Source organism: Carex rostrata, chromosome 21, assembly GCF_964058835.1.
Source record: "Carex rostrata chromosome 21, lpCarRost1.2, whole genome shotgun sequence".
NCBI classification, from domain to species: domain Eukaryota; kingdom Viridiplantae; phylum Streptophyta; class Magnoliopsida; order Poales; family Cyperaceae; genus Carex; species Carex rostrata.
Genome location: NC_135938.1, coordinates 6,207,187 through 6,222,874, shown reverse-complemented (window position 1 = coordinate 6,222,874; position 15,688 = coordinate 6,207,187). Strand labels below are relative to the sequence as shown.

The window sequence follows — 15,688 nt, the reverse complement described above, 5'->3', positions numbered from 1 at the left end:
CGGAATGTCCAGGATCTTCCTTTTAACTTGGCACGAATCTCAAAGCACAAATAACGCTGCCCCACTGCGCCATCCCGGATAGGAACACGCTGGGAGTAAATCCGGGCCGTCCATTTCAATTGTGTCGAGTCAGTTACTCAATCACATTGTCTTAATTATATATGACTGAATAATAAAAGATTTGGACTTATTATTACAATAGTTCCAGCCGAATAAAAAAGTAAAATATTGTCAATTTATATATAGGAGTCCGTTTTGAGAATTGTGTTAAATTAAACATGACGACTCATATCTTCACAAATTTCGTACTTATTGAGTAATTCATTTTTTTTACTTCATGTTCGAATGGAATTGCCGACTCATCGATATCCATCTAGTAATCAAAAGAATATACAAATTAATTAATTTTTTATTTGAATCAATCCCGTACACAATTAATAAAAAAAATAACAATAAACTGTTTGAAAAAAATAATTAAATATTTCGAATTACCTTTGTTGAGATAGAACTTGAAAATTAATTTGACAATATAATCATTTATGAATGGAGAGAAAATACAGCACGAAAGAAGAGAACAAAAGTTAGCAGTCGCATGAAAGCAAAGAAATAACAAAGTTATCTCCAAGACTTCAAGTAATAAATGTTGATGGGTCCCACGAAATTAACTTCTCTAATTATTATCAAAGATTTGAAATAGAGTAGTTTCCTTCTCTAAACAACAACAATATGGTCTATTTTTTTTTTAATAATTATATCAATCCCCACACTCCAGTACCCGCATTGTACCCTCATTTCTTAAATAGATTTTAACTTCCCATAAACTAACTTAACTAACTAGTTTAATTAAATTTATTCACAACATTGTGATCTTCCAAGTTTAATTAAATTCATGGGTATAAATACTTGGAAGATAAAAAATTAATACTTGCATGTCTAACTTGATATAACTATATAAATGGACCACTCAAACTACATGGGAGAAGAATCATACACGTTTTTAGATGTGAGTTTTTTTTTCTTTTCAATATCTTTCACATTTCTCATGTTCTATGAGGAATTTTGCGAATCTAAAATCATGAACGTATTTTACGCAATTTTATCTTTCAAATGAGATCTATAATGACGTACTTTCGGATTCATCGTCACACACAAGTATTTATACCTCATTGTGCAAGTATTTATACCTCATCGTGCAAGTATTTTATCCCTAATCGTGGACCCCGCATCTTCGCATCACATTTCCCTAATCGTCCTTGCGTCAACCTTTCTCTAACAAAAATAGTTGACCACATAGGTATAAATACTTCCGTGCATAGGTATAAATACTTGTAATACTTGATATTAATACTTTTAAATGTCAGCAGTGTTATGTGAAAAATATTAGGTATAAATACTTAAATGACGAGGTATAAATACTTGTGTGATGACGAGCTCGAAAGTATGTTATCATGGATCTCATTTGAAAGATAAAATTACATAGAAGACGTTTGTGGTTTTAGATTCACAAAATTCCTTATAGATTATGAGAAATGTGGATGAGATTGAACAAATAAAATTAAAGAGATAATGGGAGGATGAAAGTGCGGGTACTCATATCACGTCCCTTTGTTTTTCTCTCTCACCTCATGTCTGCGCCAATTAGAAATGGATCTGTTCAAACCGACACCTATATACGCAAAGACAAATCTTCAACTTTGATATCATTTTAGTCAATATGTTGATAAAATGAATAAATTACGTACATATTAACATAAATAGTCCTTCAAAATATTACTTATTTACCACTTTAGTCCTTAAAATTATAAAAATATCAATTTGTTTTTTTGAAGTTTTCATTTTTGGACCAAATTGATCCTATACTTTTAACATCTATTATAAAAAGTATAATTTTCATCGATATTAGCATTATTTTTTAGCATTAAATTAAAACAAATGTTAAAAGCAGTCATACAAACAATATAAATAACATGCAACTAATATAATTAATTGTCTTATTTATTTATGAATTTGGATATATATAAATAAAATCGATACTAGCATGCATGGATCTTTATGTGAAAAAACAGAATGAAAAAACAATATTTGCATACATCGATTGATAATTATTAATAGGACATGAATGATAATGTGTCAGTCTTCGTCTAATCTTTGTATCATGGCAATGTTATGACTAATTAGGTGCAAATAGAAAATTTTAAGGGCCAAACTAATATTTTTTTAACTTTTAAGGACTAAATGATAAAGTAGTACTTTAAGAATCATTAATGCAATTTACTCTTTCAAAAACTAAAATAATTTCAAAATGTGAGAGTAAATGGTCATTTGGTTATACATTGCTGGTTAAATTGATGTTTTTTTTTATCCTGATAACAATTTCCGCAGTCTCAACCTCGCAAAAAATTCCGTACAAACTGTCAAAAAAGTTATGGAGGGGACCGCTCAATTATTAATACGTCGCAGAAACTGGATCATGAGGTGATCAATGAAAGTCGGCATATGTACTTAATTAGTAAAAAATTAGCCCTTGCTAGTATATTAATGTAGGAGGTGATATATATGCTGATAGTGGGCCGGGTACTCGGTCACGTTATGTTATTTATATATGCTTGAATAATTAAAGAATTTAGAATTATTAGAATACTCCGACCAGATCAAAAGTAATAGATATATCTGTTGAGATATACGGAGTTAGTTTTGAGATTCGTGTCAAATTAAACATGACGACTCAGATCTCATTGACTCATTGTACTCAGGTATTGCAACTGAATCTGAATTCTGAATAAAGATCTTAGGAAGCCTGTGTACCGGCCGGCCTGTAAAAAAAAGGAAGCAAAAAATAGGGCAAAAAAACATAAAAGAAAGAAAAAAAAAACAATCAAATAATGTCAAGAATTTGAATTGAATGTATTTGTTCAGACTACTATTTAAACTCGAGGAAAAATAAAAACTTGATATGTGAGGGATGAGAAGACGTACTTGGGATAAGGCCGGATTCATATCGTCTCTGGTATTGCAGAGGATTACCCTCATTTTACGGTTTGAGATTAAATCTCAGCCGGTTTAGAATTTTGACTACCATAGGAGGCAGTATTATTGGGCTTTGAAATTCGTGCCATGTTAAAAAGAATGGTACATACCTACTAATTGTAAAAGATTTCCTTATCAAATATTGGAGAGGATGTGAATTTGATAAGGCCGGCCCTTCCGTCGGATCTGGAATTTATATATATAATATTTTGCATATTTTTATAAAGTTATTATGGATATTTTTATACTGTAGTATTACATACACACTAAGAATTAAAATTTAGTGTTCGATCAATTATTTGTCTTTGGAAGATTCGAAATGAATTGTGCTTTCAACAGGTACCAAAAAAAACATTCAAAAACATTATCATGCTAATTATTTCTCTTATCACTTATTGGTCAGGTAATGTCAAGAGACAAGTGAAGGACCTGCTGGCTTTATGGTTACCAGAAGATCTAGATGTCATTCCCCTCCAAACTTGGGAGCCGCGAGAGGCAGACCTGCAGATGGTGCTTTATGAACCTTCTTCTGATCATCCCTCTTCTTCTACTGCGTAAAGGAAGAGTTGACCACCAGATCTTATATTATCTTCTTTGCTTTTCTTATGGAAACCATCTTTTAGGCTGCATGTTTGTTTTGGTTATTTGCTGCATTTTACTCCTTTGCTGTCTAGGTTAGATGACCAGATACTGATGAACAATCTATATGCTCTATTTCTGTGATGTTTTGTAATCCTTAGTTTCTGAAATGAAACAGGTGAGAAGCCTTTTATCCAAAAAAAAAATCAATTATTTGTCTACTAACCTCTTCCAATCAACTAATTAGATTTTTATTTTATATACTAGCTAGTATCCTATCCGTACGTTGTAATAGAAATATATTATAAGAGAACATAAAAAATTCATACAAAATAACATATTTTTCATAAAAAAAAATTAGACTAAATAACAAATAACATTTATTTTAAATAACATCTACGTGTAAGTAACATTTCTTAAATGATATATATATTTTTTTTGATCTTTGTGACATATTTTCACAAAAAAAAAATCTCATACAAAATGAGAAATTCAATGACAAATAATATTTTTTAAATGATATAAAAAAATAGAAAGAAATAAAGATATGACCAATTAACTATCATTCAATTAAAAAGTTTCTTAAATGATATTAAAAAAAATGAAAAAAAATCAGGACCAATCAGAAAGATAATATAATTTGCATGTATGTCTAAATAATTTGAACTTCTATACGTAAAAAAATCAAAATATGCATAGAATTAGAAAAAAATGTAGATTATTTGATTGAATGACTGATATTCAATATGAAATTTTATTTTTTAATCATAATTATTGACATCTATGTACTTAATATAAGAATGTAGAAATAAAGATGTTAGACCTTATGTGATATGAGTTCCTGATTCTATACGGTTTCTACCATATTGCATTAATTGTCTTGTCCTCGTCTTTTCTCTAATTTATTACTGTTAAAAAATATTTGCAAAAGTGACCTAGTTGTTAGATGCGGTGCTAAAATAACTATCAACAAAAATATCCTTTCAATTTTTCTTAGCATAAAAAAACAAATGTGATGACGAGAAAAAAAAATGATATAGTTCCTGTTCAGTGACGAAAAATAGAACAAGACTCAGATCGTGCTTCATCCCCACCTCAAAAAATTCTAATTATTCAGAAGTTTTTACGATTATAGTTAGAAACTCTCTCAAAGAATTTTAAGATTCAAAATTTTAAAAATAAAAGATATTCACTCATACGCACAGAAAATTAAAAAAAAAAAATCAGAAAGGCAAGCCAACACAAAAGATGTAGACAAAAATCTCTTCTGAATTAGGTAGCCTGTATCTGGTCAGATCCGAAAGCATTTTCGTGCATGTAGAATTGAAGTGAATCCAAACCGAATCCATATGAATATTTGAGTTAAGATCCGGACCGTTTATCAGAATCCAGGTCTATCTGATTCGGAAGCAGATTACTTGTCCTCCGGGGTGCAGGAAAATCTTGCCTCCTTAGTCACTGTGGGTGGAGCCGAATTTAGGGTTTAGAATTTAGAATTTAGAGTTTAGGAGGCCCACTAACAGTGACTCTGGGGCAGGAGATTCGGTCCCCTCTGATTCTGATCCGAGATAGAATCCACAAAATCTCTTTAATATTCGTGCCAAAAGCAGATCGGACAGTCCGGATCCAAAGTAAAAAATTATGTTACTTGGGCGATATTAATTCATCCAAACCTCTATACCTCCTGAACCCTAAACCCTTCGGAAGTACCAAAAATTCACGCTCTTGCCTCCTCCCCTCTCCAGCAACCATGAAAAGAAAAGCCGATGGAGAAGCAACGGACTCCGATGGGGAAGGAACCACCAAATCGGAATCCGAGCTTCTACCCTCTCTCGACCCCTCCGATGACATGTGCGAGGCCCTGATGCGGCGGTACGGCAAGTCGGCGTCGACGCAGCACCGCCACCTCTGCGCCTCCGCCGCCGCCATGCGCTCCATTTTACTCGAAGAAGGCCTCCCCCTCTCCCCTCCTGCCTACCTCGCCGCAGCTGTTCACAGTTAGTTCACTCATTTAATTACGCGAGTGTATCATGTATTATGATTTCTGTATGCTCGGATAATAACTGATACGTATACCTTCCAAGTTCCAACAACGCAATGCTTGGGTTGTAACACGTGCTCCTATACAAAAGAAAGGCCTATGGTATCTATCATTCTGATCCGAAACCAGTTATTGTTTGAATACTAGCTGTGTCTTACATGCACTTGGTGCAACAATGTTTCACTTTGTGCAATTATTTCAGGATAAATCGAGATGCTTATTTTTTAAATGGAACATTTCTAGTAGACTTATGGTTTCTTGCATACTCCTTCCAGAAGTTATATTCTACTTCATTTATGTAAATAAAATTACTAATTAGAGAATACTAATTTCTAGACGGATTTTCAATTTTCTAACTGTTTATTGCTAATTGGCAATATTTTTATTTCCTTTTTTATTTAGGTCTTCGTTCCACTGGTGGTGACCCCTCAGCGACAAGTGCCATCGCATCCTTTCTCTCAATACTGCTTCCACTAATCCGAGATGGTGACCTGTCTACGACGAAGGCAAAGGACACCATTTCCATACTTGCTGGATTTTTAAAAGAGAATAAGGCATTACCTACTGGTACTGTTCGGTCTATAGTTAGAGTTCTGGGTTTATTAGTTCTTTTTGCCGAGAAGGAGGATTGGGAAGCTTTGGAATTGCCTCTAGATACACTTCTGGCTTTTTCTGTAGACAAGCGACCCAAGGTATTGAATCAAGCATTAAGCAATTTGTTTTTGCTTCATTCGCAACTTGCTCCCTATCTTTTAAGTATTTAGTAAAAATATAAATATTTCTAAAAATTTTAACACCTAGCTTAACTCTTAGCTCAAGTGAATGAGGGAAATTTGTGTCTTGATTTTTTCCTGTAACTTAACTAAATGCATTGTTACAGGTGTATGCAAACTTATTACTGAGAAATCATATCTTCTTAGTTTTAATTTGGGTTGGATGGAAGAATTAATTATGATAGGGATAAAATTTGAAACATGTAATGGGATAGGCCTTTTGAAGTGAACAATTTTAAAAGTTGGTGTTGTATGGAAATGGTCAGCAATGTCGAATATTAGTTCTAGGAAATGATGCTATTTGCAGTGTATGGTAGAAATATTGGGTTCAGTCCGCTAAATTTTGCGAGGGTATTGAATATGAGTACTTTTTTTTTAAATGGTATAATCTGAATCCTCTTATTAGAGGTACACTAATTCCATAGTTGATCAGAATGCAGTTTTCTTTCAGGTCAGAAAATGTGCTCAGGAGTTTGTTGAGAAGATTTTTACCTTCCTAAAGGGTGCTGGAACTATCAACAAGGCCGAGAAAGCTATACTTGACATTTTTTATAAGCACATTCCATCTGTCAAAAAGCTCAATCTAGCCAAACCAGTGGATCCAAGCAAGAGTAAAAGGACGGTAAATACAAGCAAGAGTAAAAGGACGGAAAATACAAGCAAGAGTAAAAGGATGGAAAATACAGACGAGGCAGAGCTCGTTCATTTTCTGAATCTCTTAATACTTGTTACACCTAACCTCTTGAAGAATTCCAGAAGAAAGTGCTTCTCTGAAGCCTTCAAGCTCTTGACTCCAGAATTCTATGTTCTGACCAGACATATTTTAAAGCTTACCGAAGCTTTACTCAAGCACTTGGATTTAGAATATTTAAGTGGTGAATCTGAGAACTTCATTTGTTCTCTTATGGCCTATGTTTCTATGGAAAAGAATCCCACTGATACAGTTGTCATTGCATTGGAGTTGATGAAAGATTGTTTGAAGAAGCTCAAAGACATTAAGCCGGATATGTGGTCAAGCAGCCTTCCTCCAGTCTTTGAAGTGGTTACAGGTTAGTCTTAAGTGTGCTTTACAAAGTTATCAAAGTAAATTATGAACATAATCCCTGCCCTTATATCCCGATTTGGTCCTTCATCAAGTCTCAAACCTTCTATTATGGTCCATATAAAATCTACCATTGTGGTTATTAATGTCATCTTTCAGTCCATAGTAGTCAGAAAGGGCAGGACTGATAAGGTATAAGTTAGTATTTTGATTAGGATATCCCATAGAGAATGACTTGCTTTGATGCAGATAGGTTTTTGTGAATATTTTCCACTAGAAGATGATGGTAGGGGTCAAAATGGGAAATCAATTTGAATATTCTTGGGCCAAAATCAGAGCTTGAAAACTCTAGGGAAAAAATGGAAGTAACTCTACTTAACTCACTATCTGTTTATTTTACTGTGCTTGTTTCTGGAGCTTGAAAATGATTTTAAGTATATATGATCTTGCATGCTATAGGATATATTACTTCAGATGTTGAGTCATCAAAGGAAATTGGGTCTACTTTGAAAGAATTGATTGCCTGTCACATTGATGGAAGATCCTTTCTGAATAGCGAAAATCAAATAGTGGATCATGAAATGGAGATGTCCAGTGAGGCGATAGCAATAAAATCCATCTGTTCTTCACTCTGTAAAGCACTTAGCACTGTTAAGCAGCCTACTGAGAACTTATTGGGGGTCATCTCAGTTTTGCTCCTGAAGCTTGGTATCTCTAATAATTATATTATTATGCACAGTTAAATACTTTGTAATGCCTTTCGTAACATGTTTGATTGGGCTCATGATCCATTTCAAATGCTTTTGTAGATGAGTTATCGTGCTTTTTTATGAAGGACATTGTACTTAGATTGTCTGAGCAGGTCACAGAGTTGCAGAAAGAAATGCCAATTTTAAAGAATGTGAGTTTAAGTTTAATTTGAAATTGTTTTATGTCAATCATTAGTACCATAAACCTTTGTTACGATCAGTTATTTTGTAATTATCTTATTTCTTGATTTAGGTTCAAGAATGTATTGGTTGTGCTGTGATTGCCATGGGACCAGAGAAGATTATTTTGCTTATCCCTATAAACCTCAATGAAGAAAAGCCAACATGCTCAAACACTTGGCTCATACCGATTTTAAATAAGTATACTTTGGGGGCATCTCTGCGATGCTTCATGGATCACATTGTGCCTCTTGCTGATTCTGTCAAAAAGATGTGCAAAAAAGGTACCAAACCATTAGACTATCAATCTGGCAGTTCTTTTGTTTATTAAGCTTATTTAAGGTGTTGATTTTCTCTTGATGTGTCAGGCAAAAAAGGTTCAAAGCAAAGGTTTGTTCAATCTTGGATAAATGGATTATGGGGCCTACTTCCAGCCTTCTGTCGGTATCCTTCTGATATCAAAGAAAGTTTTGGTTCTTTGGTTGAACTTCTTATAGAGCGCCTAAAGCAAGAATCTTCCTTGCATGAAATAATTTCCAAGGCTTTGCAGGTTTGCTTCTCTTAAGTACATGTGATAAATTTGGTCTTTATTTTCTTTGATGTTATGTTGAACCACATTATTGGTTGATTTTCAGAGAAACTAATTAAATATAGAAAACGTAAGTCCTGTTGCTAAGTTCATGCTACCTCTGAGCTATAATGGTCCTGTTTTGGTCCTAAGCATTCTGATTTAACATGTTCCTAAAAACATCTTCTGTCCATTTTAATCCTGAGCTAGAAAGGTCCTGTTTTGGTCATAATCATTCTGATTTAACATGTTCCATATTATATATTTTTTTTCTTCAAATGTAGAAGAGAAAAAAGGCTTGGTTGTTGCAAATGTAGAAGAGAAACCTCAGTTTTTCATCCAAAATTATAAATTTTGGATTCTTTCACATCAATAATAATCAGAATTCCTATCAACATATTGTTTGCAGCATGATGCTAGGGGCTAAATGGTATAAGTTGGAACTTGTAGTGGTCAAAACTGGAATTTTATGTTCCAAAACTGGAGATAACGATACCCTAAGAGCTTTTTGTTTAATACTCTTCTAAAATCTGGGAACTCTTTAGTTTAAAAGTATGTATTCTTGTTGAATTTTCTTTTCTCCCAGGAATTGATAAACAGAAACAATACGTTATGCAGTGGAAATCAAGAAGGAAATGTGCTAGCAGAGCTCATGTCTAGCTTATCACTACAGCAGTATCATTTTGACTTTACTAAAAAGGTTTACTCAGAAAAATCAGCTCGTAAGAATTTGAAGGTTCTGACCTCTCACTCGATGGAGTTAATATCAACATTTTCAGATATTTTCTTCGATTCTTCTGTAGAAAAGCGTGCTTACTTGAAGGTAAAGTGCAGTGCTATTTTTATGTCGTCATCGATCTCTATTTTGTGTGAAATTTAGTTCTAGCAGTGATAGATTCAAGTCTGCAATTTTAATTTTTTATTTTAGGACTAAAGTTGGATAAAATTACGACCCTGACCCAACCTGTGATACATCAGTCTGTCTTAACTTGGTTGACCCAATATGGAACATTGGTCTCTGCATATATATGTGGATTTTTTAGACCTTTTTTTGAAGGACAATAGGCAATTTTCCTGCTAGCAATATGCTTAATGACAACTTAATTTTTACTAGTAGTTCGTACCCGTAAAGAAAGAAAATAAGAATAAATCAATTAGATGCAAGGAAATTCCATACAGGAGCTACTAGATAAAATTCAATTACTTCAGGATCCTTGTTGGGTCCTGGTCCCGAGTCTTAATATCTGGTCCCAGCATTGTCACGACTGTTTGATATTTTTCAGGATACATTAAGGTGCCTAGCCTCAGTTGCTGAGAGTGTAAATATCTGTACCTTCTATCTCTCTCTAGTTAAGAGCCTTGATTTAGCTGATACTGACATGGAAAATAGAAAGGTAAAAGATCAAGATACTGGTACAGATGAAAAGGAGGAGGTAGAGAAAGATAATTCAAATGAGAAGCAAGACACAAAAAGGTTATGACAAAGTTATGTTCATATATATATATATTGTTGTTGTTCATACTTCAGAGTGCAACACTTGGTCATGTCGACTACGCATACTTTATTCTATAGATTTGTAAGGAAAGCTTTTGGTTTCTTTGTCCTCTTTACTTAAAAAAAAAATTAAAAATTCATTGGAAGCAGATAGGTTTGAACACCATCCCAAGCAGCCCCACAGAGAAAGCTTTGCTGTGTTGGGTCAGGTCAAACTATTGTTGCACTAGTTTCTTGATCTCTTGGCACAATGTACCTTAGAGAATTATATATCAATCCTGACTATAACTTTTTCTTTCTTTCTGTTTTTTGTTCTTCATCTATTCTTTTTAGGTCTTTGATGTTGGAGCTTGCATCTACCTTTGTAGGGGTGGCGAATGCGGATTTACTCAACATAGTTTTTGACTTCATTAGGACTTCTTTGTTGGTATTATTAACTTCAGATCCTTTTCATTTTACACAGTGTAATCTCCATTGGATTTCTGGCTGAAACAAAACTATTTGAATGATAACTAACAAATAATTTTTTTGCTGATTCGAAACTTACAATGCAAGCAGTTGTGCAGCTATAGAAATGCAAAATCTTACAGAGTGGAAAATGCTTACGTTCAAAATTAGACAAACTGCTTCTTATTATTGTTATCTTTTTGTAGCATTCCTATGTTTAATTTGGCTGAAATTTCTTTTGTAGAGCGATGCTGAAATTTGTCATGGCCAAGCTTTCTTTGCCATGAGTTGCATTTTGAAGGTTAGAAGTACCAAGTTATTCCATATTTCTTTTCCTTTAGTAATATCTTGATAGATTTGTTTTTATAGCCTCAGTAAAACTCTCATTAAGCTTCTAAAAAAATGAGTCCATGTAGACTCAGTTTGCACTTCTGCTTATGTTTCTTTGTTTTTCTTTGTTGATTTCCTATATTTTCTAGGAGAAAAGTGATTTCTCTTTATCTCGGGTTGATGAGATTATACTACTGCTTCACAATGTTGAATCGAGCTCTGACAATACAACAATAGTGAACCGATTATCTTGCTACCAACATTTGTTGGTTCACTTGTTAAAGGTTTCTTCACATTATTCTTCTCAATGTTACATGTGCTGATTCTATTGAGTTAATTGGGTACTGGTCATTTTGGGTGCAGGTTCTCAATTGGTCCCAGTCAATGTGTTAGCATTTAACTTTCAGAAAACAGATTTGGGTTGTTTAGCTTTCCAATTATCTGGGTGGCAGTATTCTTTAAGTTGGCTGAAATTGTGTCAGTTTTTACAACTGTTGGTTTCATATTACGGCCATTTGAACACTAATTTAGGAATAAAGACAGTTTATTGAATGTTACTGCATACCTTACGATATTCTGATGCCCAAAAAGTGCATTTCGTGGTATTCAAAATAATTTTTCATGGAGTTTCTAATATGATGTTTATAAAATATCTGAAAACAGATATGATATAGAATTAAATGGTAAAAGGAAAAGGTATATTCACAAGTAAGCTTATATAAAAGAATTAATAAATAGAGTTTCGAAGCTAAGTTTTCTGTTGCAACATGTCACTGTTCCCTGTTTCAGGATGGGCTGGGTTGGGTTAGTTGCAACAAGTAACCCACTATGGGCTGGGTTGGGTTTGGGTCTGTTGGATCAATTTTCAACTAACATGTTTAGTGCCATTCGTTGTTTACATAATTGATGTTTCTGAAATTTGAAATTTGCAGGTGAATGAAGAGAATATGAATAATAAAGCATTTCTAATACTGAATGAGATCATATTAGCTCTGAAGGTTAGTGTTCATAGAAATCAATTCCATAAAAAATGACAGTTCTGTTATTCAGTTTCAAGTAACAGAAAAAATTTGTAGCAAAGTTATAAACAAGACATTTAGACCATGTAATCTTAAATTGCAGTATTGCAGCCACTTTGATCAATATAATTTAGGTGCTGAGACCTCAAGTTAGGCCCGTATCTAATATTCACAGCTTGAATAGTTATTTGGATCTGCATGCTGGATTGAAAATCTGATCTGATCCATAGGATTGAAATCAGATGATCTGAAACTCACCAAGTATGTGATGAATAGTAGTAGAAAATCCACCTCAAATCCAGTGTAGTATCTAATGCACGCTATACTAACCAAAAAAGGTCTCAGCAGATGATAATATGTTTATTTCCTTCTGCAGTCAAAGAATGAATCAAGAAGCTTAGCATATGATGTGCTCTTAGCCACTAGTTCTAGCTTGAAGAGCAATGCACAATCAGATCTGCAGCGACTATTTACAATGGTAAATGTTACATATTTTATGTATTGTTAGATATGTTCTTCTTGATTAGATTAAGTAGTTGCTATAGCATATGATCCAGTAGTTAATGAGCAAATACCCCACTTATATTGTAATTGTGTAACTAGTATACAACCATAACTAGAGCTGGCTTGTTGTGAACTTAATTTTGCTGAACCATATGCTAAGTTGTCTAAGGTTCTAAGCTGTACTCGACATATTTTAAGATTTGAATTGACCAAAATCAATGTTGAGATGAATTTAAAACCCGACAACTTGGACCACCCCCAAGGGCATCTAAACCACCTTAAGACCCAATTAAAACTTAAAAATGTAAAAGATTTGTCTCGGAACCTTAGACAACCTTACAGTAATCTGACCCAAATCAACTCCATTGGCCACAATTTGCAATCCGCTCCAAAAAAATTAATTTTAATTGAGAGTTAAAACTCTAATATATTTGGTCCAAGTTTGATTTAATTTAATTTCAGGTGATGGGTTATCTTTCAAGCCCATCTCCTCAGATAACAAGTGGTGCAGTTTCGGCTTTGTCACTTCTTATATATAATGATGCTGAGTTCTGTCTTGGCGTACCAAATCTGATTCCATCAGTTTTGATTCTCTTGCAAAATAAATCTAAAGAAGTTATCAAGGTAAGATTTTGAACAGATTATTTTCTTATACCTTTTGTATCTCTTTAATGTCAATTGCACATCAACTTCTATTGTAGGCTGCTCTAGGATTTGTCAAGGTGTTAGTATCTACTCTCCAAACAGATAAACTAATAAAGTTGCAAGGAGAGATTCTGAAAGGGATATTACCATGGACAGCAGTCTCAAAGTTCCATTTCAGAGAGAAGGCAAGTTAATATTGTCAAAATTTCTTTCTTCAGTACTTATATCTTAAAGAATTATCTTGCGGAGTCTCATATTGCTTTTAATTATATGAAATGAAGGCTGGGATGATAATTGAAATATTGATAAGAAAATGTGGCTTTGGATCTGTGGACATGGCTGTTCCTCAGAAGTATAAAGGCTTTGTTAAAACAATTGCAGAGGTATGTACATTTGTTCGTGACACCTTGTTGCAGTATATATTTTAGAGAAATTTGCTGAAGAAAAATAATGTTCTTCCTATTGTTTTTGTATTAGAAAAAGTTAGTGAAAAACTCAGGAGTTTGAGAAATTTGTTCCTTCAGACCTTTGGCAACCATAGAAAGGAAAGGAAATTGTAACGAAAAATCAACCATAATTGAATTATTAAACAATGATATTGAATAAAAAAAATACACCTAGTTTATTGTGTGTAGTGCCAGAGTATTGGAACAGTACATGTTTGAAGTAGAAGGTTTTCTTTTAGAACTAAATTTGTTGTGAACTTGTGATGTCACAGTCGGTCTTTGTTTTAAAGTATAATACTGTATTACTATGATGAGTCTAAAATAATGTTAAAGGCCGTTCTTTAGTTTCCTATAATCTAGGGTTTGTTTGCAACTTTTGGCTTGCTGTTTCTCTTTTGCTACTTCTACATAAAGTGGAGGCTTTTATCAAGATTTTTCTTGTATTACTGGTATCTCCTTCCACATTTTCAGGCTCGCCAGAACAAGAAAAATCCCAAAGAAGGAGATGATGATTCCAAGAAGGCACCAGAATCAGAGCAATCTTCTCCTAACGAAAGGTATTATCATATTTTCTTTTCTATTGTTTGTCTTCATTAGTTTGAGTACTAGATGCATGCAATTCATTTGTGAATTATTTTTATTTACATGCAGAGCAAAGAAAGCTAACACTGATAATGTATCTGGTTCTGAAAGGAGAAAGGGTTTTGGCTCAAAAGGATCAGCAGAAAAAAATTGGAAAATGAAACACAACCTTAAAAAAACTAGTGAGAACTCTGTTAAGAGTGGCAAAGAAAATTTGAAATTTCAGCCTCAGGCAGAGTCAAAAGCAGGAGAAACAAAGAAGAGGAAAAGGAATGGTGGTAGTGAACAGGAAAGTTACAACAAGAAACAAAAGGACTTCAGAAAAACCAAGTTGGATAACAGTTCAGAAAACAAACAAAGGAGTTTTAGAAAGAACAAAAAGAATACGCCTGCAAAATAAGATAAAGGCAATATTGATGAAGCAACATAACATAGGTCAATGAGCTTTTCACCTGGTGTGTAGCGATTTCTTTTTCGAGATGCTTCAGCAGCTTTGGCAACTACTTTAAATATTTAATCTTTTGCCCAAATTTTTTATTTACCTGAGTGTTTATATGGTGAACTATTGCATTCTCATTGCGACAGAACTTGTAGAGCTGAGTATGCCCAATTTTGTTATCTGTATTCTTATTGTTGTATTTATTTTTTAAGATTTTAAATCCTCAAAAAGTAGCATAGTTTCTAAATTTTAGAAATTGGAGGAACCAAAATTCAGAAACTAGAAGTTAAATTATCAGAAGTTGAAACTATAATCTTGCTGACAAATAAAACGTCCTAGAAGCAAATATTGTATGTGACCCTTTTGTTAATGAGAGGTTCACTTTGTAAAAGGAAACAAAGAAGATAACTGCTGAAGAGAACAAAACAAAAGGGATCGCACCAAAGAAGATCACTCTGAAAAAGAGAGGCAGTGTGCACCTATATCTATTTAAGTCACGAAGTTTATTATGAAGGTTCTAATAGCGATTATTGCGTTATCAATGTGATTATTGTGTTATCAATGCTACCGTGAATAGCGTAGCTATAACAAAAAAATTAACCTATATATATATATTTTTTAAATTATATTATATAATTTTATTGATTGAAGTCTTATAAAATAATAAATAATACTAAATTGATTAAAAAAATATATAATATTCATATTGAACAAGTGTAAAATTCAAATTTCTATTCAAAATAACCTAAATATCATGATATAAACTAATTTTTTTCTATTCAAAATAATCTAACCATTATGTTATAAATTATCTATATTTTT

General features: G+C 33.2%; 1 protein-coding gene and 1 long non-coding RNA gene across 2 annotated transcripts in view; one reads left to right on the top strand and one right to left on the bottom strand.

Annotated features, from left to right (window-relative positions):
• LOC144573178 (uncharacterized) overlaps positions 1-15,688 on the bottom strand; it is a 79,274-nt gene that overhangs the window by 34,548 nt on the left and 29,038 nt on the right. The gene's annotated exons all lie outside the window — the stretch shown is intronic.
• LOC144573166 (ARM repeat superfamily protein) lies at positions 5,294-15,096 on the top strand. The gene is made up of 19 exons (XM_078322873.1): positions 5,294-5,603; positions 6,050-6,339; positions 6,872-7,469; positions 7,922-8,170; positions 8,272-8,363; positions 8,465-8,675; positions 8,760-8,941; positions 9,546-9,782; positions 10,243-10,433; positions 10,788-10,881; positions 11,146-11,202; positions 11,381-11,515; positions 12,164-12,229; positions 12,627-12,728; positions 13,217-13,378; positions 13,456-13,584; positions 13,681-13,782; positions 14,317-14,402; positions 14,497-15,096. Exons 1-19 carry the CDS (start codon positions 5,357-5,359, stop codon positions 14,825-14,827), a joined length of 3,561 nt encoding a protein of 1,186 aa, XP_078178999.1. The 5' UTR covers positions 5,294-5,356; the 3' UTR covers positions 14,828-15,096.